The sequence below is a fragment of the Cyprinus carpio genome, chromosome A17 (genome assembly GCF_018340385.1).
Source record: "Cyprinus carpio isolate SPL01 chromosome A17, ASM1834038v1, whole genome shotgun sequence".
NCBI lineage: Eukaryota > Metazoa > Chordata > Actinopteri > Cypriniformes > Cyprinidae > Cyprinus > Cyprinus carpio.
The window spans coordinates 1977740-2004631 of NC_056588.1; the positions used below are offsets into that span (position 1 = coordinate 1977740).

The following is a 26892-nucleotide window of genomic DNA, read 5'->3' on the forward strand; positions in this document are numbered from 1 at the left end:
TGTTATGTTCTTAAAATCAAATGTTAAACCATACACAATATGCAAAGATAAAGATTTCAAACAGTATCATGTTCTATTGTTGTCAAATAAACTCATTGCTTTACTACATCCATGTTGCATTCACTTATCAAATAAATATTATTCTGCATTTTTGAAACAGTTTTGAGTAAAAATGACATTCTGTATTTTAGCAGTATGTAGTTTTTCTCACCGCATGATCCTTCCATTTTCAGTTTGATGAATAAACTAGAAATATATCCCAATTTTAATATCTCTTTCTTGACTTATGACTTACTTTATAGCCACAAGTTATTTTTCACACAAAATATGATTACTTCTTGCTTGCAAAAACAGTAGTTAGTATGCCATTCTGAACAAACCAGTGTCTTCAATGAGATATTAGTATGTATCTCTATTACTAAGCACCATATGAGAACCAGACCTGCAGTGGAAGTAAATAACGACATAAGCTCAGTAAAATTACAGTATAAATAAGTATTGGTCATGCAAGTATATATCTGCAGTAACTGATGCAACGCGACACGCACGAGTTAACCACATAAATGCTGCAGTGTAACGCTCAGGCTGGAGAAACTCAATCTGGCGAGAACCTCCCGAATCCACACGGAGAAGCTTCATCAGATCTTTGGTTTGGATGTTTCTGAATGCTTTTATGGTTATAGCTTACATTTACAGAGACGGTTTTTCGTCAGACTTTGCACTGGGGAACATTCATCTTCACCGTGTCTGTCTCCTTCATGAGCACTTCACATAATTACAGCCTGAAGCTCTTCTAGACGTTACATCAATGCCACAAACAATTATCTGGTGTCTGGCCCCTCGCTGGGTCATCTGTGAGGTGGATGAGGAAGATAACAACCTTTATCACTGCTAAACACATCAGTTACACAGACCGTGATGTAGCGTTTAGCTGACAGCAATGGGTGGTTGCTGGAAAGACCCAAAATCATTCCTAATCTTCCCCAGTGTTTTGATGTGATGTGCTGCAATTACCTGAGAAGGAAAAGAGGTTGACTTACAGATTAGTTCCTGAGAGATTTTACATGAGCAGTGCTTGATTCTGAGCATCATAGTCTGAAAAATTGCCTAAGATTACCCAAGATGTAGATGAGTTTGTTTCTTCATCAGATTTGGAGAAATGTAGCATTGTATCACTTGCTCAGCAGTGGATGCTCTGCAGTGAATGGGTGCCGTCAGAATGAGAGTCCAAACAGCTGATAAAAACATCACAGTAATCCACAAGTAATCCACACCACTCCAGTCCATCAATTAATGTGAAGTAAAGTGAAAAGCTTCGTGTTTGTAACAAACAAATCCATCAAGAAGATGTTTTAAATTCAAACTATTGTGTCCTGCTAAAATACAGATCCATAATATAGTTTTTTTTTTCCAGTGAAAAAGTGATCTGGTCTGAATCAGGAGAGAAATCTGCAAAGATCAAACACTGTTTACAGGCCAAAACTGTTGGATTTTGATGTAAGAGACAACAGGTGATGGACTGTTTCATTGCAGGAAAAATTATTATATGGACTCATATTTTAGCTGGAAGCAACTGTTTGGAGTTAAAAACATTTTAATGATGGATTTGTTTCTCTCAAGCAGCTTTTGTCTTCTCCAGATGTTAACTGATGGACTGGAGTGGTGTGGATTACTGTGTTTTTATAAGCTGTTTGAACTCTCATTCTGACGGCACCCATTCACTGCAGAGCATCCATTGCTGAGACACTGATGCAATGCTACTTTTCTCCAAATCTGATGAAGAAACAAACACATTTACATCTTGGATGGCCTGAGGGTGAGTGCATTTTCAGCAGATTTTCATTTTTGGGTATAGTTTAGTTCAACTGCTTACAAACTTTAACCACTACATGGTATTTAATTAACAGGTTTCTTTCTACTGTAGAATTATTATTATTATTTTTTTCCTGTGAAATCTACAGACAATTTTACAATGCAGAACCACGGTCTCAGCTAAGTTGATTCAACCTGATCCACAAAAGCGACAAAAATATAGCTCTATTTATCACCTTAAACCATCTTGAGTCTCACATGGTGTATGCCTTAAAGGAAACAAATTATACGTTTGTTGGGCTGACAGCTCGTCTGACAGGATTTAGACTGCATTTATCAATAATGCAGTGATTAAAAGGAAGCGTTGAAAAGCAGCAGTTACCACTTTATCTACGAGCGGCCTGCTGAACGTCATCAGCATTTCCTCTGGCTGTTTGAGCAGCGTGTCTTTGGGTGACCTGGACCACCACACACGATTAACAATGTGCAGAATCCCTGTCACCAGAGGCCTGCAACATTCACAAAGACCTGCTGAACATATGTCACGCTGTGTTGAATGCTTTCTTTGTCCTGAAACCTAAAGATAAACATCTTATTGTTAGAAATAAAAGGTGCAAAGTTGTAAGGTAAAGACAACACTGTTGACCCACACATCTTTAGCACCTTCAGTATGCCATTGCAGTAATTCTGTAGAGTGGAATTGAGTGAATAATGCAAAACTGGAAACGTTTTGTTGAAACGTTTTTTGTTGAAACTGAAAAAGTTCATGGGTTTGAATGCATTAAAAGATCAAATGTACACCTTCAATTCAATGCTAGTCACTTTGGATAAAAGCATCTGTCAAATGCAAATATAAAATCTTTACAATAACTTGTTTAATGCAAAATTGAGAACAAATGATTTTTTAAATGTACATTTTTGTAGCTCAAACAATGCCAAGGCCATGGGTTTGATTCCCTGCAAAATGCTATGAACTTTCCAAATGATTATTATATATGCAGTTTTTGTTTTTTTACTCAAATAATTGCAATACATGCCAAATGTGTAGCTTCTTCTGAAAAACACATTACAATAATCCACAATTCACATCAATTATTGTCTCGTGAAGAGAAAAGGTGTTTGTGTAAGAAACAAATCCATTCAGATGTTTTTTAACTTTAAACTGTTACTTCTGACCAAAATATCCATAATGCTCCCTTTGTAAAGAGTACTTGATCTGTGCATATTTCTATTTTGATTCAGATGAGACCACCTTTTTACTGGAGGAAGCAATATTATGGATTCTTAAGTTAAAACGCCTTGATTTATTACAAACACGCAGGTTTTTGCTTCACAGAACATTAATTGATGGATTGGAGTCATGTGGATTACTTTTGGATTTTGTTCGATCAAAAAATACAAAACAGTTTGTTGATATTAAGTTTTAATGGAAATCAGCTCTTGACTGTCTTTAAGCGTTAAAATGAGTCAACAATCCTTAACTGAAATTGATACATTAAATTAAACATGGCTCCAGGGGGTTAATAAAGGCCTCCTGAAGCAAATCTATGTGTATTTGGAAAAGAAATTCATATTTAAAACTTTATGAACCATAATCTTTAGCTTCCACTGACGTACACCTGTCCATGAGAGAGTGGCGTTCCAGCAGATGACATAGGCAGTGTAAGCTCCAGTGAGAGGTGACGAACAGGGACAAGCAAAGGAGAGAGCAAAACAAAGGACATGATTTAGAAGCACAAAACAAGGATTTGTAAAGAAATGTCAGGATATAAGCCAAGAAAAGATCGTTTTTGCTTTGCTTCTGTAAACAAAACTTGGTTCTTGTGAGACTAACATTCTCACTAAAGCATATGCTACATGCATCATTGGCTGTAACACCCATCTCTTGTGAACACATGTACTAGTTAGCAGAAGCTAGAGATCACATTTTATAAAGTTTAAACTTTCGCAAATACACTGATTCACTTCAAAAGCCCTTTAACCCCCCAGAACTGTGTGGAGCACTTATGGACTTCAGTTGATTATCACCCATTACCTGCTATATAAAGCTGGGAACAGCCAGGACATTTTTAAAATAAAATGGATTGTTTTCACACAAAAAGTCATACACCTGTCTTGAGGGTAAGTAAATTATGGGTTAGTTTGTTTTTGAACTACCATCCCTTTGTTTCAATTTGAGTTTTGTAGTCAAAGTTTTTTTTTTACTACCAGTCTACTGCACAAAAATCCTTACAGTACAATACAAGTGAGATGCATGCCACTTTCCTGAATTAATGCATGAGACCAGGAACCCAACTGAAGGTGAAAAACTTTCATAGCTGAAAACTGGAAGTGCTTTTTAACATACATATTGACCCAAGTACACATGTACCAGCAGGTCCCCACCCTGGTCCAGAAGATGGTCAAGGCATATTGGGAAACAAATTTAAAAACTAAATTCTACTTTATGCAAGGAGAAATTAGACTTTAAAGTTACCAACAGAAAGTACACAATGTACACATTATCTGCGGTGCTTCAGGGAAGTGAGTGTTCAAGTAGAACATTGAGGCAGAGACTCTGGCAGAACAATTTACAGCATCATGGGCAATGGATTCCACTTAACTTGTTAAACTGCACTTAAACCAAGTTTACAGTAGGTCTGTCTTTAAAAGGTTAAGTTAACTTCCCCACTGAGAAAAGGGAGCCTTTCTAGAAAGAATGGGTACAGTAGGACTACTGTTCCACTTTCCCCACATTATAGCACATTCAAATTGGTTAAACTAGACAAGAAAACCAGAAACAAGAATATTTTCCCCCATTTATTGCAAACCAGGTAGAGGTCCCAGAATTACTGAAAACCAGCTAAAGTCTTCTGTCGCCCTTGAACCATTACAGGACCAAGTGAGGCCTTGCCTTCCCACTGAACACCTGGAAGTAAATACCAAAGTTAAGTAGAGCACTTGATGTGTCAGAATCAAGCTTAAAAGTAGCTACCTACCCACAATAGGATCAGCACTTCCACCATCAGGACCACATGTTGAGTCACAGCAACCACAAGCCTGGTGGTTCCCATCAGCAGCAAACCACCTGCAACAAGAAAAATCAGATATGGCACCTTCACTGTTTTCTTAAGCAGCATTAACATACCCATTGGAGAAGGAACAGGATTTGTGGAGCGCATCACTGGGTGCAGAAGCAAGAGTGGCCTTCACAGTACATGTTATGTAGATCTGCAAGAGACACCACAGGTGAGAGGTCACGATTAAAGCAGATGGGAAGAGAAGTCAAATTCACTCAACATAGTACTTAGATTAGGTTTGTGTAGTACGTACAGAAGGATTGGATCCTCCCTGAAACATGAAGGCCTCCAGCTGGAACCGGATCTTGTCTTCCTGGGTCCGAGGCAAGAAGTGGGAGCTGGAAGGCGTCTGATAAAGAGTGACGAAGAACTGTCATCTCTATAGCATCAAGTCACTAGACCTTACCCTAATTCTCAGGGACAGAGTTGTGAAAGCAGCTCAAGTGCATCGTGCATGCAGTGCAATAACCCACGCAGCATCCCAACGGCTACTTACTGCATGATGCCCTTAAAGTACATATTCTTGGTGAAAAGCAACAGTTTTGAGTTTGTAGTAGAGTAAACAAGCTTTAAGTTCAATTGAATCTTTAACAGACCACTCGGTCAGTTACATGCACCCTTTCACTAAACCGGCCTGTTAATCTGGTTCCAGTTTACATCCTCCACATTGCATTTCTGTATTACTACTGTATTGGAGAGAAAGGTATAGCACATTGATCTGCCAGCCATGGGTCTATGCAAAAGAACTACTCATTTTTGCACAATGCTTTAAAATTAATGGCTAAACAGGTTTAATTAAAAAAAAGTCAGTCTGAAATTTCCTGCATAGTGTATCTTGCACACCAAGTCTTTACAAACAGTTCACAATATACCATACAGAAATTCCTGGGGTTTTTAATTTTATGTGTACCTTATTCTATTCTAGGACAGCCTGAAGTACAAAAGTATTACTCAACTCAATCGTGGGACCTTGTATTGACATTTTATGTAGAACCACAAGTTCATTAAACATGACTAGGGTTAGAAACTATTCTTGGCCAGCGTTAAGGGGGTTCTTACAATAAGACTGATAACTCTAAGATGCAGTCCTATTATCTTTGAAGAGATTTTAAGTTGGTTGACATTGTTGCACAAGCCAACTAAATTTGTTAACAGGTTAAACGTTTAGTGGCAACTAGAATCCCTTCATCTAAAATCCTCCATTTAACCATTAGCTGCACACATCCACCATGTTTGTAGATCTGAACCAAATCTGTCACCAAAGGGCAATGGATTGTTGGCAACATTAGCATGCATGGACCCACACTCAAAATCTGAAGTAGACCATCCAGGGACATTTGACATGCAATGCTTTGGGAAACTTATTTTACTCACATACTATTTAGGATGGACATTATGAACATAGGGATAGTGATTCTCAGTGATGTGAAAAAGCACTTGCCAAGAGGAACTAAACCTTGTCAATAGCCAACACGCCCCAATTCTGTGACCAAGTGGTCACGGAACTCACTCAAGAATAACCAACTCTAGAGAATAGTGACATGACTTTACCCATGATTCTCAATGAAGGAATATCTTGGAACAGAATTCACATCAGGTACTTGGGTGGCCACACAGCTGTCCACAAACACACGCAGTGGGACGTGGTTATACACCTTCACAGATGCCTCAATATTAATGATATCACCCAGGAAGTACACATTTGAAGGCCTCTGATAGGACCAGTCATCTGCAAGAGGAAAGAACAATTTAGGCACAGCCTCATTCACAAGTGTTAAGATCTAAAGAAACTGCACAAACCCATCATAAGGTTCATGGAGAACTGAAAGACATCCTCGCCGACCGCCGTTGAGGAATAAGGGACCCAAGTTGGCTTCAAGGCATTACTGCTTACATTGAAGAACCTGCAGTTCAAAGAGGTACCAAAAATAGTCTTCCAGTTGCAACACCACAAGAAACATTGCTCAGTCACATCCAGTCACTTACCTTTGATAGTGGCATTGAACACCAACAAGTGCACCCTCAGCACGGGTAATCGGAGTGCCAGGGAGCGCCACAGGAGTGTAGGTTAGAGCAAAGGTGTAGACAAGCTCATCCCCAGTCATCTGTAAAGGATTGAAGTAGTTACCAAGAGGGTTCTCCTCTACACAGTGTTCAAAAGGGCATTTTAACAGCCATGCCATAGAACTACTTTTGGTTCCCAAAGCAGCTTTCAAGGATTAGTTCTTAAAACACTCCCACTATAAGGAATGGGAAGGTCCTGTAAAATGTTACATTCAAGTTACAATAAACAATAAAGAACCTTTTTTAGTGTACAAAATCCAGTAAAACTTAATGGATCTTACCATCAGCACACTATTGCAGTCCTGTAGTTCATATTTAAAGATGAGCACCCCAGATGCAGAGTCCTCACCAACAACAGGACAGCCTCCCATAGACAAACCAGATGGCTGTATCAGTTGACCATTGCTAAACAAATCCTTCTTTACCTCCACAAGAACCTGGCTCTCACTGCACTGAACAGCCACACTACTGGGAGTCATAGGTTGCCTCAACTGGAAGTTCACCGCCAACTCTCTTTGTACCTCTGGAACGATGGGAAACTTCCAGTCCAAAGGCTTGACTGGACCTTGCAACAGCTGCTTCTCCTGAGAACCAAGAGGCTCTTGCGCAAATCCTCTGGAGTCAAGACTCTGAAACTGAGAAGCCTTTTGGAAAGGATTCAAGAACCCTTGGGAAGAAAGAGCAGAACCTCTGGAAGCTGGAGCTGATTGTGGCTTCATGCTGCTTAGACTTTGACCTCGTCTCAAACTTCCCCATGCACTCTTCAGGTCAAATGCCACAATCATAACCAACACTAGAACACCTTGCAAAAGACCCATCTTGACAAACATTGACACAGTACCCACCAGTGCTTGGCGTTGCCATTAAGTACAGCTTTGAATTTAGGTGGCTCCTCCCCTTTCAGCTTGATTGATTACCTTTGATTCTCCTCTGGGCTTGTAGAGTTTATGCAGTAGCAAATGAGAACATTCTAGAGCGGTGGTTCTCAACCACATTCCTGGAGGACCCTCATCACTGCACATTTTGCATGTCTCCTTAATCAAACACACCTGATTCACGTCACCTGCTCATAAGTAGAGATTCACAGACTTAAAATGGGTGTGTCAGACAAAGGAGACATTCAAAATGTGCAGTGTTGGGGGTCCTCCAGGAATGTGGCTGAGAACCACTGTTCTAGAGCATGTGTGTCAAACTCAGTTCCTGGAGGGCCGGAGCTCTGCAGAGTTTTGTTCCAACCCTGCTCCAGCACACATACCATGTAGCTTTCAAATAAGCCTGAAAGACTTGATTAGTTGGATCAGGTGTGTTTAATTAGGGCTGAATCTAAACCAGGGTTCCTCAAATCTTGCCCTGGAGGGCCAATCTGCTGCAGAGTTTAGCTCCAACCCAGATCAAACTCACATACCTGTGTTCAGGGTTGGAGCTAAACCCACCTACAAGGCTCCAGCCCTCCAGGAATTGAGTTTGACACCCCTGCTATAGAGTGTCAAGTTGGAAAACTGAGGTTTTCATCTATACTCATTCACAATTTTACAATTAAACTTTGACAGTTTGTCTATGATAGACAGTTAATGTCATTTAAAAAGCACATAAGATCACACAAATAATAGAGAGTATTCATAAATAATCTATTTTTAAGAGTTTTTAGTATATTATTGGAACAAATTTGGAAAAATGTAGCATTCCATCACTTGCTCAACAATGGATTATCTGCAGTGGATGGGTGGCATCAGAATTCCAAACAGCCTTCATCGAACAGTGACAATGTCATGGATTCGATTCCCAGGTAATGCAAGAACTGATAAAATGTACACTTTTGGTGCAATGTAAGTCATTTTATATGAAAGCATCTATCAAATGCAAACATGCAAATGTAAAATCTTTATCATTTGTTGTTTGATGCAAAACTGGCAACAACTTATTTTGTTTAAAAAACACCTTCCTATAGCTCAAATAATGACATGGTTATGGGTTTTATTCCCAGAGAATTCTTGTGAACTCTCTGAATGAGTATCGTTGTACATGCACTGGTTTTTTTTTTTTTTGTTTTTTTTACTCAAATAATTGCAACACATGCCCTATATGTAGCTTCATCAAACACTAGCAATGCCATGGGTTTGATTGCCAGGGAATGCATGACCTAATAAAATGCCCACCCTTTTTTATTATTTAATTCATTATTTGACAGGGACAGTAGACAGTCAGAAACTGCCCCAGAATTAGCTACAGAGCTAAATTTCACCTTCAATACAATGTAAGTCCCTTTGGATAAAATGATCCAAATGCACAAATGCAAATGTTAAAGGCTTGTTCATCATAATCATAATTTGATGTTCAAGCCTGGTCTTTTAGGCTTACATATATTTTCAGATTTTTTCGACAACCATTAAGAAAAATGTAGCATATGAAGGGGATAAAGTTTTAATAGTCAATCACAATTTTAATAATTTTAAAATATAAATCAAATTGTAAACCTAAAATGTATGATAATCATGTTCCAAAAATATTTTGTCCTGTAATAATTTAATATTATGTCCATTATTTATATCCATCAATATTCATGGACATACATAATTTATATCCAATGTGACTTACAGTGCATTATATATTGTACCAGTTTTCGTTGCCTAGGATTCAAACCTATGAACTTGCTGTTGTGAGCACTTTGCTTTACTAAGTGAGTTACAGTAAACCTATAAAAGGTAAAGAAAAAGATTAAAAATCAAGTAAATAAAAAGATGGCTGTACATGTGAAAAAAGTCCCCAACATATAAATATAAAACCAATAGTGAGCAAAATTCTTCCTTTTAATGTAGCAAGACATATTTTGAGTGCATACTTATTTAAAATCATGATTTTATAAATAAAATAAACAGATTACCCATTTTGTATTTTTTGCTTTGTTAGTTTTGTTGTTTGTTAAAGTGCCATTAGCATCATTGTAAACTATTGTAAATGTGTAGTTTTCTGCATTATTCCCTACACCAGCTCAATGAAGATCTTTCCCACTGTTAGTATTGTGGGTAAGGGAGTTGGACAGGCGGTCTTTATTTCAGCACGCTGGCACAGAAGACGGACCCCGGCCGCAGCTGTCAATGTGTGTGACATTGATCTCTGTGGCTTGAGCTCAGCCTGACCAGTGGAATTTTGTGGATTTCAGTGCAACTTCCATTTATAGTTTTCCACTAGGAGTTTTGCTTTTCTACTATGACAGTTTCAGCATTTAAATCTGGTCTATTAGCTAGAAGCCTTTTATATAAATTATCCGAATTAGGGTAAAAGGAAGTATACTGTATGTAGTATGCAGGGCAGTTATTTATGTTACATCTCTGTGACCTTCTGGTCTCTGGATGTGGCTCATGTCCTTCAGTGGGTCTCAGGGTTATTAATGACAAGTATATTCAAGTCTCTCAATAACACTGTTTTTATATATATATATATATATTCAGTGGGTATATATAAATATAAAAATAAAAAATATATATAAAAATATAACAAAAACACAACAAAATTTTTAAAAACTTCAAAACACAACAACATTTTTAACTTCAACTAAAAATAATTCTAAATATTAATAAAAAAAAAGTTATCTCGATGCCACTAAAGTGTATTAGATATGAAAATTAAATATTAAACATATTAAATATATTATTAAATATTAAAAAATCTAAAACATGCACAATACATTTAAAAAGTGATAAAAATAACAAAATTAATAAAATTTTAACTAAAATTGAAATAAAAAATAATTGTAAATAATGATTAAAAAAATAAAGTATAATAGCATCTCAATGGCACTAAAAAAAAAAAAAACACTTGTGCATCTGTGAGATTTTTTCTCCTGTTCTACGGTCCAGCAGGTGAAAGTGGCCGCATCTAATCACTTCATAAAGCAACAGCAATTGTTGTGAGGTTTCATTCATGTCTGTAGTAGTGAAGTTGAAGGACGAATCCAATTAACACTTCTGATCACTTCTGGTCTGATCACATCACTAACATTAAGCACGAGTAACAGTTATAGTGATACTTGCTTTAGGAAACACATGACTAATAATGACACAATACTTTCTACTAGATACAGCAGCTCAAGTCTGTTCTTCCCATTAAACTGGACAGATGTTTTTCTGTGGTTGCTTTTGGGTAGGAAATGATCACAGATGATTGTGGCTACTGCTAAGAGAATCACAGTGTGTGAATTTGTCAAACATTTGCATCAGCAGAAACTGGAATTTCCTGCTCTTAGAGGAAAAATAAGCAATATTTAATGTCATTCAAGCATGCATTGAGCCCATAATGCCATGCAGTGTCCTAAAATGCAGTACAGTTATTAAAGAGACAATCTCAGTTTTATAATTTCCCATCATTCCTTATAATTAAAGCAAAAGGTGGTTCAACAAAATACTGACACAAGGGGGTGATCCTTTATCCAACTCAGTGATTCAGTTTTTTTCTGTCATGTTGGTGTAAATCTCTTACTTGGAAGTTGCACTGAGTGAATACAGCTGGATAAAACAAAACCTGTGTCTGTCTTCATTTCAGGCTGCAAAGCAACAAAATGTGATTATTTTAAAATGGGGTGATTATTTTCTGTACCCACTGTATATATATAATTGCTTTTCCTTGCCTATTTAAAAAAAAAAATGAAATTGAAATGAATAAATATCAGTGTTCAGTGAATTGTTAATTAAACTAAACCCATACAAAACAATATATGTGTGTGTGGTGTGTGTGTGTGTTATAATACAGGTAACAATATATTTAAATTACATTTTATTATTATATATTACTACTATATTGAAAATATATAGCTAAGGTCCATTATAGCTTTTTCTTCTTCTTTTTTTTTTTTTGTACATTTTAAAAGGTATATATTTACATGCATTTTCCCACCTTTTTTTTTTTTTTTTTTTTTTTTTGCAATGTATGAAATAAAAATACTGAAGAATATGAAACAGTTTACATAGTTATGTATACAGTGTGTTGTTTCAGTTTTATCATGTCTCATCACAAAAGCTCCAGCACTTCCCCTTTCCTGATAAACCGCAGCGTTCAGAAGCGCCGACACTTGCAGCAAAAGTCCTGCCTAGTTTTTTTTTGCAGTAAATTATAATCATTATCTGTTGCATAGCCTTTGAAGGATCTTGAGGTTGAATGAGTTTGATGGCGCTTTCATGTGGTCGAGGCTGAACACACGGTGTTCGGTGGACAGTATCTGCTGCATCTGGGTCCGGCGCAGCACGCAGGGGCTGCAGAAGAGCATTGCAAACATTCCCTTCTAATTGTACACTTGTTGTCTTCAAAGGACAGAAGCTGTAGCCTAAGATTCATGGAATCTGGGATACAACAATAAGCCACACATCCGTCCAGCCCAAAGCCGCAGGCTATTTAAAGATAAAGTAGGCTGTAGTTTTTTGCCACTAAATGAAGCACCCACCCTTCCGCCGCGCTACATATTGGAAACAGATGCCGTCGGTTGTGATGCTCAGCTAATTTTTGTGGATTGTGATTTTTTTTTTTCTTTTTTTCTAGATTACAGTTGGTTGCCTAAGCCAGCAAACTGATAACCATTTATAAAAACAATTCAGAACACACAGAGTTTAGCACTAATACTGGGCAACAGACAGAACTGCAAACATAATGACTGTTTCCAAACAGGTTGCAATTAGTCCCCCCTCCAAACTCACACTATTGGTCAATGTTCAAATTTCAGGACTGAAAAAAATCATACTTTTTCTTTAAAAAACATGAACTGATTAATATTTTGTGAGAATGCCACTATTTAAAAGAGAATGTTTTGCAAGTGGCAGATTAAGACATGGTTAGATTGTAGTTGAATAATTGGAAATGGTAAAAAAAAAAAAATAAAAAAAAAAAAATTAGCTAACAATAATTGCAAAGTAAAACAATAAATCATTAGAGGTTTATTGATTATACAGTATGATTAATCGATCAGTGTTTAATAAATAGTTAAACTAAACCAATACAGCACACAACATTTTATATATATATATATATCTTTTATTTTAAAATACAGAAAAAAAGTTAATTATATTTTCTTATTATTTATATCAATAATATACATTTAAAGTCCATTGTAGTTGTTTGTTTGTTAATTAATTTATTGCATTTTTTTTTATGAGCTGAAACCTGGTAATAGCATTAAGATTAAAGATAAATGTTTAATAAATGAAGCAATCCCATACAGCACACACACAAAAAAAGTTTTTTATAGGCTAATTATTATACTAAAATACAGGTTAAAAAATATGTTTAAATTCTATTTTATTATTATTCATATTGAAAATTAAAAGTAAAATTGTAGTTTATTTTTTTTTTTTTTTTTTAGCATTTTAAAATTAGGTGAAATGTGAAATATATGACTAGAATAAACTATAAATGTTTTTAACATATGGGTGTTCCACCAAGTAATACAGTTGGACTAATTGTAATCTGTTTATTAACATTTTACAGTGGATTTGAACGCATGCAGCTCATCCAGTAAGCATTAAGGATCTGGCGAACTCTCCCTTTAATAAACTGCTAACATGCGTTAAGAACATCACGCTGAAATCCATGACTGATCTGTCTATCAGTAGCTCTGCATTTCTCTTTCATTTGAGCTGCCAGTGTAAGATCGATTCGCGGCGGTGTTTGATGTCTCAGCTGTGTTGTGGGGTTTGCTACTGTGAGACGCTCCCTACTTATACCATAATTACTGCATCTGCTCTGTATTTAAAGACCTCCAACTCAATGTTTTGACAACTTTATGGCCACACTTAACTGTCAGCGAAAGATCTGAAGTGTTCAGAGGCATTTTTAGGGGGCAACAATCAGCGCCTGCAACTTTAAAGGCATCAAACACATCATTTGGTTGTGCAGTGCATTAATGCAAACTTTCAGATGTGAAACAGCTGCCATTATCCAGCTGTTGACATCTTTTCAAATTAAGGATCCTCATTAGACTTTGAATGCATGTCTTTCCTTTCCTACAGAACAGTTTCTAATACTCGTGGTAGATGTTTGTGCTGCTGTTTTCACACCACAATGATGTCACTTCCTAGAGGATGATGTCACTGAGGCTTGTGCTAATTCTAGGGACACAGGAAAAACATATAAGCTGATTATCAATTAAAAAAAATTTCCAAAAAACATTAAATTTTTTGAAACAAATTTTATAACTTGTAATTACTTTTATTTGTTACAGTTTATTAAATCTTTTATATGAAGCGCTTTAAATTACCATTGAATTACCTTCTTTTTTTTTCTTCTTCTTTATTTTTAATAAAGTTTTTAGTTCAGATCAGGGTCATTGCAGCTGACTAAAAATTACACACACACACACACACACACACACACAAAAAAGTTACTAAAATAAAATAAACATTAAAAAAGAATATTAAAAGAATTACCCAATATATTATAAAAATATATTATTATTTAAAAATATATTATATTTCAGCTAGTTGCCAAGGCAACATTTCTCATTTTCATTTAGTTTAAATTGATGTTAGATTATATCAGGATTATTATAGCTGACTAAAACTATTTATTTATTTTATTTATTTTTTTTTTTTTTTTAAAAAGGTCAATTTTAAATGAAATAAACATTAAGTGAAGTAACATTATAGTATAATATTATATAATTTATTATAATAAAATTAATTTCAGCTAGTTGCCAAGACAATATTGCTCATTTTTATTTACAGTAGTTTAACCTAATGTAGTAAAATAACTAAAACTGTAAAAAAAATTACTGAAAACATGTATGTATATATATATATATATTAGTAAAATAACTAAAAATATATATATATATATATATATATATATATACACATACATATACATATACATAAAAACTAATAAAAATGACTAAAGCATACAAATTATTAAAATGAAAACAAAAAATCTTAAAATAAAAACTAATTCAAAATATTAATAAAATCCCTAATAATATCCCAATGATGAGAATATAACACTGATGTTTTGATGTGACAAAAAGGAACATCCACTCAAATCAAACAAGTCAAAATTAAGATTCCTCCACGTGTGCCTAACTGCGATAACATTGTTATGCTGATCATATAATTTGTAATAAACCTTACTGAATAGAAAAAATAATAATTAATTGGCACGTCACAGGTCACCTAAAAACAAAACAAAACAAAAAGCACAATTAGAAAGTGTCAGGCTACATTCCATCGCACGCGGTTTCTACGCCCAGTCCAGAATTATCTTGTTGCAAAAGGTTGAAAGGGAAGATCTGAATGAAAGGCAAGGATATAATCATCACTGCATGTGATGCAACCCATCCGAGAATTTACAGGCCGACATGTGAGGGCAAGCGTTTTTACACCCACAGAAGAAAAGAAAAAGCTGCCAATCTCCGATACGTGAAGAGGACAAGCTGGACTCTAAAACAAAAAGACAAGCATCCATTGTGTCCAAACCCACACGTCCCAATGCATCTTGGGACACGCAATGTGGGCAAGGTGTGTAAACACATCAGGGTGTGCTGTCATCGCTTTCAAGTGTTGCTGATGAATACATTATTAAAACAGTGGAGGGAAAGTACATCTCCTCAATGGGCCGCTAACATGCAGAAGCTTGACTCGCGCAGTGGCACTGTACACACACGTCCCGCTCAGGACCACAGGCAGGTGTCTGTGGCCGGAGGGCTTTGGGAGCGCTGCCAGATGATTTTGTTTAGAAAGACAATAAGAGCAGTGAGGTTTCAGGTTTCTGAGGATGCAAACTAAGACACCGCGTCTTTGCGGCAGAAGTTGGGAGTTTTGCCCGTTGTGTCCATAAAGAATAACTGTTAGCCAAACAATACGCTTATTATGGAGAATGCGTGTGTTTTCCTACTGTGTTCGGCCACAGGTGGTTCGGCGAGGGAAGTTTTGTGTGAAATTTGATGGTGGTGTTTTTCTCTTCCTGACTGTGTGTGAGAAATCAATGTTGCTTTTCAGAAATATGCAGTACTAATCCAAAGTTTGAGGTCGGTAAGATTTTTTAATGTTTGTATGCTCACCAAGGCAGAATAATAATAAAAAAAAAACCAGTAAAAACAGTAAAAATGTGAAATATTATTTTAATTCAAAATAGTTGTTTTCTATGTAAATTGATGTTAAAATTTAATTTATTTCTGTGATGCGCAGCTGAATATTCAGCATCATTACTCCAGTCTTCAGTGTCACATGATCTTCAGAAATCATTCTAATACAATGATTCGCTCCTCAAGAAACATTTCTGATCAATGTTGAAAACAGTTGTGCTGCTTCATATTTGTGTGGAAACTATTATATTTTATAAACAAAACAAGACAAAAAAATAAACAGTGGTTTATATTTTTCATAGCTTTCATTAAAGGAAAACTGCAATATGTATGCATTTTCTCACCTCATATTATTACAAATCTCTGATTTCTTCCTTCTTTGGATTAATTTTAGTACTGTTCCCATTGCTCTCTTCATTCATAAATGAACAGTCACTGTTGTTGCTGAGGTCCTAAAATGACAAAAAAGCATCAGGAAAGTAGTTCATATGACTTGTGCATTATATTCAAAGTCTTCTGAAGTCATATAATAGCTTTACGTGAGAAACCCAAATTTAACTCATTATTTGCTGAAATGCTTCCCCTAGTTTTAAAATTACATTCACATTTGAACATCTTCAGATGACATGAAGATGCACCTGATGTGATATCAGTAACTGACCTTGATAACAAGCACTAAATAAATGACTAATGTTAGGGAACATCATTCTAGCTGAGCTTGAACAGCGTGAACTCTGGCTCAGGTCATGAGGTGAGCGTTTCTTCTGAGGTAAGTGTAGGAGTGGGCATGCAGATGTTTTTGGATGTGGTTATGATTAAGCAGGTCCAATGAGTGAGTGCTGCACACACACAAAAAAGAAAAAAAAAGACCATATTCACAATAGCTACCGCCAAAACACAGTAGTTACAAAGTTATTGTTTACTGTGAAACCACAAATTAAAAAAAGAATCTTCTTTAAACCACATTAGACACATTCCAAAACTTTATGTAGGAATATTATAACCACTAACTGTGTTAGGAACTAATATACTCTTGATGTGACATTTAAACAAAGATTGCACCTGAAATAATTAGATGTTGATGTTGTTATAGATTAACATCCACCAAAACCTATAAATCACTACAACATAAACAAATACAGTATATTCTGCATTTACAAAAGAGCACAGTTGTATTAAATGCAAACAAATTTATTAAATGCACTCTGAATATGGGTTAAAATATATGCCCTTCATGCACAGTACTACAGTACATTGAGTTAAATGAAGAAAAGTTCTGCTGAAATAGATCAAAATGAAGCAATGCTGCCCTCTGTTGAGTTCAGGAGAACAGAACACTGACCATAAAGACGACACCAATATAAACCAACTCACATTTCTGTCTTATGAAATGAAAGTTATATAATAAACAATTATTAAGTTACATGTTTTTTATTCAAAAGGTGGACTGCTGAATTACTCGTAAATATGTCTGAATTGTCTAAAATGTTGTAAGAGTTTTAAATGAATATAATTGTTTTTTGGTAATTTTTTGGTTAATTATTGAGTTACTTAGTGAGCTCTAAAATATAGTTTAAATATGCAAAAACAATCTCACGATAACTATATTGGCATTCTTTCAATTTAAGTGAATGTAAATTAATATCAAATGTCTTTAAAAACTTAAATAATAATATTATATATTATATAAAATATAATATATATATTTTTATAGTATATAAATATATATCAAAATTCTTGTGAAACACACACGCACATATATACACATTATTATATACAAATATTTATAAATAAATTAATTAATTAATTAATTAATAACCAAAAACCTAAACTGCCAATGCAAATAATCAAGGGTAAAAAATTAAAAATTAAAAACCCCAATCAGTCAAAAAGGTCCACAGGTCCAAATCAGGACCACATCAAAATCAGCCTCTAAAACACCAGCTTAAAAGTAAAATTATTAAAATTTATGAATCAAGCTCTTAATGCAACATTTTAAATACATCACACTAAACTGTAAATGTTTTATCAGTTAACCTAAAGCTGTGTTTCATATGGAAACAGTCAAAACTGAGAAATATGTAATATTACTATGTCAGTTTGGCTACATCAAATGACCAAAAGGTGATTTTAAGGGTCAGACTAGAAAAAGCTCCTCAAGAGCACAGCTGCAAACTTTCACTTTTTGCATGCTACTTACACAAAAACAGTTCATTTAAAACCACCCATAGTGGGAAAGAGAATCCCATTATCACAGCACTCATTAGTCAAGTGTTATCAGGAGGCTGTCAGGGAAAAATGCAGGAGGAATGACGTCTGTGCAGGGTGAGCATGGTGCCGGGTCACTCCCTCACACACACACACACACACACACACACACACACACACACACACACACACACACACACACACACACACACACACCATCTTAAACAACTGGTTAACAATTTTACCTGATGACACCTTCAACCATGTATTTTAATCTTTAATCTTAAATAGCTCATCAGATGTTTAACAGAAATGCAGATGTGGAGCAGGATGAACAGACATGAGTGAAAGAGAAACTATCACCTGGTTAAATGTGTGAAACCTCAACGGATATGAGCAGCGTTCGCTGGTTAACTTCCTCCCACTCATTCTCTCCATTCCTCAACTCGTCCTGAGAAACTCACACTCAAACGCGTTTGTTTGTGGTGCTTTATGCATTATAAAATCCTGAGACTGAGGCTGAATTTCTCCACTGAGACGGATGAAGATCTGTGTGAGTAAATCAGAGACTTCATTGTGTTCATATGAACAATATAATGAATATATAAAGAATATAATGCAAAGCAATGCATAATGTGTCTGAAGTGGATAGTCACTATTATGTGTCATTTATGAAGCTGAGAATAGAAATTACAAAAGAAACTCTGGATTTTTATTGAATGCAAATGTAACTAACTCGTGAATGATGATGGCAGAACACTTAGAAATGTAATAACTTGCAAAATGTTGATCAATTTCTTCATAATATGCATTTAAATGATGTCACATATGTTTAAATGTTCAAAAATGAATTAAATACAGTATGCATTAGCGTTATTTAAATTTTTATTTATAGTTTGAATGTTTGTATTTTTATATTTTCTGTTTTTTATCTAATATTAGTTAAAGTTTTAGCAATTTTATTGTGTCTTACATTTTTATTTTTTTTAAAAGTCTATATCGCTTTATTTCAATTTTAGTTTTAATTATTTTAGAAACGTTGCCTTGGCAACTAGATGGGAAAAAGTAATATAATTTTTATTTTATTTTTATTTAATTTTTGTTTTATTTTTTTTTTTATTTTTTTTTTTATTTTTTTTGTTTTTTTTTTGTTTTATTTTTTAGTTATTCATTTTACTGTAATAGTTAGGGTATAAACATAGTAAACATCACATAGTGGTTTTCAGTTTGAAATATTAATAAAGAAGTTTGAAGCAGTTTTGTTGATGAAAAATTGCATAACTTATTTTGATTAGTTAAAACACATAATAAATTCTCTTTTTGGTCATATCATTTTCTACAGTGTTCTTAAAAAGCTTTAGTGCCTTTACTGATGATGTTTGTGTTTAAGTGAATATGGTGTTGTGGTCAGATGATGATGGTGGTGTCGTAATATTTTGTTGTGTTTTTCTGGACTGCTGCGTGTGTGAGAACACAGGATCCTTCAGCATTAAACTCCAGCAGCGCTGAGGACATCAGCACTAATGCAGCATCACCACTGTGTCTTCCCATCGGAGACAACCCCAAACCTAAATGTGGTATGAAAATGCATTGTATTTAATATATATATATATATATATATATATAGATATATAGGAGATATAGAGAGAGAGAGAGAGAGAGAGAGCCGACTCGGAGAGAGAGAGAGAGAGAGAGAGAGAGAGGAGAGAGGAGAGAGAGAGAGAATGTGGTACTACTATTGAAAAGATTAAGATCAGTAAGATTTTTTTTTTTTTTTTTTTTTTTGGAATTAATGAATGTTATGAAATAAATTATTTCTATTTCTTTTTTGTTTGATTAATGAATGATTCATGATAAATTTTTTTTTTTTTTTTTCCACAAAAATATGAAGCAGCTCAACTGTTTCAACACTGATAATAATCAGAAATGTTTCTTGAGAAGCAAAACAGCATATTAGAATGATTTTACAACCTTAACCACAAGAGTTTTCATTCCAACAGCTCTGGAATCAAGTACAACAACCACTCCTACGGTACAACAATCTCCAAGTTCACCGGAAGAAACAAAGTTCTCGACCAAAACACCAACACAGAGTCCCACGATAGTGGATGAGATGGTGCATAAAAATCAGGAAGATGGACGGAACGCAACGGAGTCTACGAACTGCACCCTTGACCCCTGCGTTCACCTCCAAGACACCTGCTTCAACACACCTGACCTGACATGCATCTGTCCCGGCGTGACCTCAACCTCACAGCCTCCTGACAGCCCCACCTCTCTCGCGGTCACAGTGGTCACTCACAGCCTAGTCCTAGTTACATGGTGTGCACCTAACTCACCGGTAACACAGTACTTGTTAGGTGTCCGATACGAGGGTTTTTTGCAGAAGAACCTGAGTTTCAGCTCTGCGGCCCGTCAGGTGTTCATATCAGATCTAGAGGCTGATAGAACTTATCATATCTGCTTACAGGCCGTGAACGGCGCAGGATCATCAGGCCCTGAATGCACCTCAGTCTGGATGGGTCTGAACACACAGGTGTTTTTCTACACTCTGTTAGTGGTGTGTGGAGTCCTGATGCTGATTGTGGCAACACTGAGCTTCTGTCTGTATAAACAGTGTAAGAAAGTAACGGTGGAGAACCCACACCTAACCCGGTTAATCTCCATCCCCAATCCAGCGTTCTTCAACCCATAGAAAGAACAGAAGGAGTGGAAGAACATACCTCTTCATATGCTGCTGCATGCGAGAAGAACTGCCTTATACGGAGCGAATCAATGGAAGATGCGCTCCAAATAAAAGTTCATTAGATATTTATTTAGCTAAACATTTTCCCCTAAAGTAATAGTTCTATATATTCTTAAACCTTACCTGCATAGTTGGTGGGTGTAAAATACAAATCCCTGCTATTGGCCAGAAATTGGTATAAAAAATATATAAAATATAATATATAAAATATATTAGATTTTATGCATTCATGTGCTCACCCACAACCAAATTAAAATATAAATGAAATTTTGATAGAATCCGGTCAATCAAATCAAATGTTAACTAAAACTATATATAAAGAAATATTCATTTTAATAAAATAAATGTTAACTGAGATCAACTTTATATATATAATATATATTATATATATATATATAATATATGATATATATATATATATATATATATATTATTATTTTAACCAATTTGTTTAGTTTAAGTACTAAAATTACTAATGAATAAATACATATTTAAATCCAATAAAAACAAATTGGCAACATCAATTAAAAAAAAAAAAAAAATTAAAATATATATATTCATTAAAAACTACATATTAATCCTTAAAATAAACACTGTCAGTAATCATCAGTTAAACAAATAAAGGGAAAGCAACGGAATTAAATAGAATAAAGGGGTTTTTTTCATAAAATGATTTTTTTAAAACATTACATGACTCCAAAAAAAAAAAAAAAATAGGAAAATCACTAAACACAAACAAAAAATGATAAAATATTAATATAAGGTAAAAAATTTATCATAAAAAATATATAAAATATAATCAAATATTTAATAAAGGTAAAATATTGGTAGTTCATAGATGACTATTTGTAAGTGTTAAATTTAAATTTGTATTTTTTTTTTATGTTTTAATTCTTAATGTTTTAAAAGAACTTTTGGTTTTTGGAGTTTAGGTTTTTTCTTTTTTTTGTAATTTGCTTCTGTTTTTTGGTTTTGTGTTATTTGTATTTTTCTATTATGTAATTTTTTTATATTTAAGTTTATTATTTTTTTTACTTTTTAGTTTACAGTCTTGTGCAATTTGGACTTTACTTCTAGGTTAAGTTATTAATTTTTAGAATGCTAATTGCTAATGACTGAAACTCAGAATCCTTCAGTAAAGACCAATCTACACTCTCATTATAGTCTACTTTTTACACACACCATACGCACAAATGTGTATTTGATGTTCATTTTTATTCTGAAAGTTGACCCAAGTTCATTAAAAGTGATTTCTAAAAAAGTTTCCTGTGGAGTTGAAAACCATATACTGATCAGAAGTGACACCACATGAATTTAATATTATAATCAAAAAAAATTATACTTTTTGACTTTATACAGACTAAAGTGTCTCAATTACAAAAGTAAGATTGGGGCATCAATTTCCATTCTGCACAAAGACTGATTATCCAGATATCTTGGTCAAAGCTCAATCTCAGATGACTGTACAACTACTTTGTCTTGTTCAGCACCTCAACGGTCTTTTTACCGTAATGATAGTAGCTGTAACCGGATGCTGCGGTCGTCAGAGCGGTAATGTACCTGCAAACAAACAGAACATGCATTTGTTTAACTGGAGTCAATACTTAGATGACTGGAGTGAGGATGTGATTGTGACTGGAGCAGTGAAAGCTCACCACAGTGACTGCAGTAAAACACTGTCAGTGTAGTGAAACACCGGCGCAGCCAGAGACGCCGCCACCAGAAACAACTGCACGCCCGTGTTGATCTGAAACACAAACACACACACACACACACACACACACACACACACACACACACACACACACACACACACACACACTGTTTTTTTCTATATTGACAGTGTCTTTTTTTCAAACACAAAACAGTAATATAATGACATCACAATATCACAATAGTTATTATTGGCCATAAGAATCAAATAATCAGCTATCATGCATTACAGATATATCAATATCAATAAAATCTGCACATATTAGAACCCATTACAGGACCGTGATGATGGAAATATATTACTATTGTACAGTAGAATGTGTTTCTTAAAGTAGTATTAGTAGTAGTAATAATAATAATAATGCACTATTTAAATTGTATTTTTATGGAATATCACACAATTAACAATAAACTTCTGTAATAAAAGGTGTTAAAAGTATTACATTTGATCACATTTGATTACATTTTAAAAGAATAATTTAATCGTTAATGTTTTATGCCTTCATTTGATTACCACTGATTTATAAGTTTATAAATGTGTATTTTTTTAATAAATGTGTATTAAATCATAAATTAAATTTAAAAAACACAGAATTTCTAAAATAAATAAATAAATTAAATATATATAAAAATTAAATTAAATGTAAAAAAAATGTATTGTATTTTTTTAATTTTTTATAAATTTTTTCATTGTTTTTATTTTTTAAATTTATACTTATTAGATTTTTTTTTTTTTTTATTTTAATTTAATTGTTAAAACTGAGAATTGTTAAAACTGAAAAAAAAACAAAAAAACATTGAAAACAAAAAATTAAAACTAAAACATGCATTACGACAAGGTTTTATGAAGAGAGAAATATTTGTTTTGGTAAACACCTTGCTGATGAGTGTTGGTTTCAGCCGGGCAGTGGTGTAACACGGGTTGAAGAATTTACTGAGTGTTACCTGAACACACAATAAAGACAAATAATGCAATGGAAATGATTCCTTACACAGCAATAATAATTCTAGGTGCTTTTAACTTCTAGCACGTTAACCTGTAAAACACACAGATCCACAGAAAATAAACCAGCGTAACACTGAAACACAATTCTGACTACAGAGTGCATCACTGCATGCCTTGGTTCCAGAATCATTTTTCCCATTCGTTTTTTCATTCTTTCCATATGGATTTGTTAACATGTCTTGGTTTTGTTAAAATTCAAAGCATTTGAAAATCAGACAAAAAAAATAAAAGGTGCAAGGAAAGAACTACAGTCCTATTAAACACTGCAAATGCATTAAAAACTACTGATTTAAAGATGCTGTTTGTGTGTGCGGTGTTTGTGTATGTAACGTTATATGTTAAGTTTGCTTGAATATATGCATATATTTAAACAAATTCAGTGACTGTTCAAATCATGATGACTATTCAAATATTTCAACTGATGACTTTTTACTGTCAGACTCAGAACCTGACTGTTGCACTCTATTGCATTCTTTTAAACAGCTAATCACAATGTGACAATAAAGCACCAAAAGAATGACTGAAAGCTGAAGACTTACTGGAGGTGGAACTGTTTTATAGCGCACATAGAAAACAGCAGCAATCAGCGCTACATCTCTGGAAATGATCAGTGCTGTCAGTGGAGCTGTGAGGAAACACAAGAGGTCTAATTCTGCTGCCTGATTGTTAACAACTGATTGATTTATCTGTGATAATGCATACTGTGTTTTCTGAGATCTTGAATTGCTAAGTAAATATGAGCTGATGTGGCCTAAGTGAAAAGCTGTTCAAACCTCATAAAGGGAAATATAAGAACACCACTAAACCAAGATTGTGACACTTAACCACAGCTTCCTCATGGAGGATTCTTCCTGTTCTAAGATGTGCACGAAGCAAATCTTTATTTCTGGGTGAACTATCTCTTTAAATCTGGGTCTGCTGGTCAAAATGCAATGACGGAAGTCTCGCGATCTGTTCGTCTCACCTGGGATGAGTTGTGCATATGTCAGACTGATGTAAAGAGCACTGATGAGAATCTTATCAGCCAATGGATCCAGAGCGCTGCCCAGAGCCGACTTCTGATTGGGCCAGTTCCGTGCGATGTAACCGTCCAGCTGAAGGAGAAACCAATGAATGATAAAACAACATCAGCTTAAGGACACTTCATTACGCCTTGGAATAAAACAATCAAGCATCACAGATCACATTTGCTTTACTCTACCACGTCTGTTGCTCCGGCCAGAACAAAGAGCCCCAGAGAGACGTGGAAGTACTGCTCTATGATTAAGTATCCCAGGACAGGAGACAGAACGATCCGGGCCATACAGAGGTAATTAGGGATCGTCCATGGATTCTCATACTGCGAATAAATGACATTACATGACATTATGAATATGCAAGAAGAAAAAGGATTTTATTCAGACTTAAAATGCATGAATCTTGTTTCTGTGGCCAACAGAAATATTAAAGCAACTTTCATTTACTGTAAAGAAAAACAGATTTTCTTTATCAGCATTTTTGTCATTATCCAGTACAAATATCTAAATGACCTTGTTAACTACGAACATGAGCCACAACCACAAAGTGAAACTATTTTTGTCTTTTCTTTTTTCAACAATAAATCTGCTGACTTATCATTTCAAACTGTACAAATTTGTTTTGTTTAATATTCTTTAATATTCTGTTCCTTTAATTGTGAATAATTCAATTAAATATAAATAAATATAAAATAAAAATAAATAAATATTTTTCTTGTTTTCCGAGATGACATATGAGCAAAATGACATAAAATACTAAGTCTTGTTTACTGAAATAATAATAATAATAATAATAATAATAATGAAACGTAAAATTTAAGCAGGTTTATGCTTAAAAAAAAAACAAACAAAAAAAAAAAAACAAAAAAAAAAAAAAAAAAAAAAAAAAAAAAAAAAAAACCATCTGTCAGCGGAGTGAGAAAAAATACACTTAATTCAAAGGGAAAATAACATTTTTTAAAAAATTTTTATTATTTAAGCATAATCTCACTTATTTTTTGGGGAAAAATGTAAATGTTTCTTGATTTAAGAAAACTTAAATAAAACAAGACATACCAAAAAATAAATAAATAAATAAAATACAGTAAAGGTTGGGTTGAAATAATTGTTTGTAAGAAAGTATTTTTGATTAATTGATTTGGTCAAGTGTTGAAACTAAAGACAGTAAGTAAAAATGACTCATTTTTATTGGTTTTCTTTTGTATAGTATAAAGATTTAAAATTTGTATTATTTTTTTTATTACTATTTTTTTTTTTTTTGTTTTATGTTTTTTTTTTTTGTTTTTTATTTTTTTTTATTGTTTACTTTATATTGAACAGTAATAATGTTATTAATGTTTATTCATTTTAATGTAATTATTCATGCAATTCATATAATTTCATTAATTTACTTTTATTTATCATTATTTTTATTTTTTTTGTTTACATTCCCAACTTGCAGTCCCCTGTGGGTCCCCGGACCCCAGTCTGCCGTAAATGATTCAGACACAAGGTCAAAACAAGTGTGAAAAGAGTGTAAAAGGTTCAATAATAGGCCTGATTCTCTCACCAGCTCTTTAAACTGAAAATGTTCTTCAGGTGAAGCGGCTGCTTGATGTTTGTTTTTTTTTGATGATTTTCTTTTTAGACGATTTATTTTTGTACGGTTTAGTACAGTAGTGATTATGGGTAGTGATGGATGGAGGCAGATGGCATGTCTCGCTAGTTTTGATCTACAAATAAGAGAGAAGGGCTGGTCTGCTCTGTGCAGGTCCAGAGGAGAGGAGCTCCAGCAGCTGCTCTTCAGTCTCTGAAGCCACTGGAGCTGTGCTGTAGTGTTTCTCAGCGGCAGGTTCGCAGGTGTTCTGTCACTGCGTCTGTAGTGGCAGGTGGCAGCAGTGCTGACAGTCAGTCTGAGCGGGTGTCCTCTAGCACAGCTCCACCAGCTCTTCCTACAAGCCGCCAAAAACATGGCAGGGGCCTTCGCTCAAGAAAACTAGACGAGAGATAACCCCGAACTGTCCAACCGAGAACCCAGTAGCATATTTCGAAACTAATTCGTTCATATTATGTTGTTTTTGAGACATTCATATCTGTCGACCCACGTTTCTAAAACGCCGTGTTCCGATCTGAACGTTTACGACAGTTGTCAAAAGGGGGGAGGGGCGGGGAATTAAAGGGAACGCGCTCTAACATAAGCTATAAAAAATAAAAATAAATTAATTGAACGC

General features: G+C 34.5%; 2 protein-coding genes, 1 long non-coding RNA gene and 1 pseudogene across 3 annotated transcripts; 1 reads left to right on the forward strand and 3 right to left on the reverse strand.

Annotated features, from left to right (window-relative positions):
* Positions 1-4598: 4598 nt before the first annotated feature.
* Positions 4599-7935, reverse strand: LOC109069321 (annotated as a pseudogene).
* Positions 7936-16335: 8400 nt separating this feature from the next.
* On the reverse strand, positions 16336-19097 carry LOC122148260. The gene is made up of 3 exons (XR_006162209.1): positions 18565-19097; positions 16655-16832; positions 16336-16445 (listed from the first exon to the last, which is right to left on the reverse strand). It is a non-coding gene; the product is annotated as an uncharacterized LOC122148260 (long non-coding RNA).
* A 546-nt stretch (positions 19098-19643) lies between these two features.
* LOC122148261 (leucine-rich repeat neuronal protein 4-like) lies at positions 19644-21202 on the forward strand. Its single transcript, XM_042774672.1, has 2 exons — positions 19644-19778; positions 20202-21202. Exon 2 carries the CDS (start codon positions 20315-20317, stop codon positions 20894-20896), a length of 582 nt encoding a protein of 193 aa, XP_042630606.1. The 5' UTR covers positions 19644-19778; positions 20202-20314; the 3' UTR covers positions 20897-21202.
* Positions 21203-22141: 939 nt separating this feature from the next.
* On the reverse strand, positions 22142-26278 carry LOC109069293 (cardiolipin synthase (CMP-forming)-like). Its single transcript, XM_042773485.1, has 7 exons — positions 26232-26278; positions 24868-25005; positions 24631-24760; positions 24206-24291; positions 23537-23605; positions 22603-22694; positions 22142-22507 (listed from the first exon to the last, which is right to left on the reverse strand). Exons 2-7 carry the CDS (start codon positions 24967-24969, stop codon positions 22417-22419), a joined length of 570 nt encoding a protein of 189 aa, XP_042629419.1. The 5' UTR covers positions 24970-25005; positions 26232-26278; the 3' UTR covers positions 22142-22416.
* Positions 26279-26892: the final 614 nt, after the last annotated feature.

Coding starts and splice junctions, on each gene's coding strand:
- LOC109069293 (XM_042773485.1), bottom strand. CDS start 24,969: ATGGCCCGGATCGTTCTGTCTCCTGTCCTGGGATACTTAATCATAGAG. Junction 24,761..24,867: donor TGGCCGGAGCAACAGACGTG/GTAGAGTAAAGC, acceptor TTTCTCCTTCAG/CTGGACGGTTACATCGCACG. Junction 22,508..22,602: donor GTTTTACTGCAGTCACTGTG/GTGAGCTTTCAC, acceptor GTTTGTTTGCAG/GTACATTACCGCTCTGACGA.
- LOC122148261 (XM_042774672.1), top strand. CDS start 20,315: ATGGTGCATAAAAATCAGGAAGATGGACGGAACGCAACGGAGTCTACG.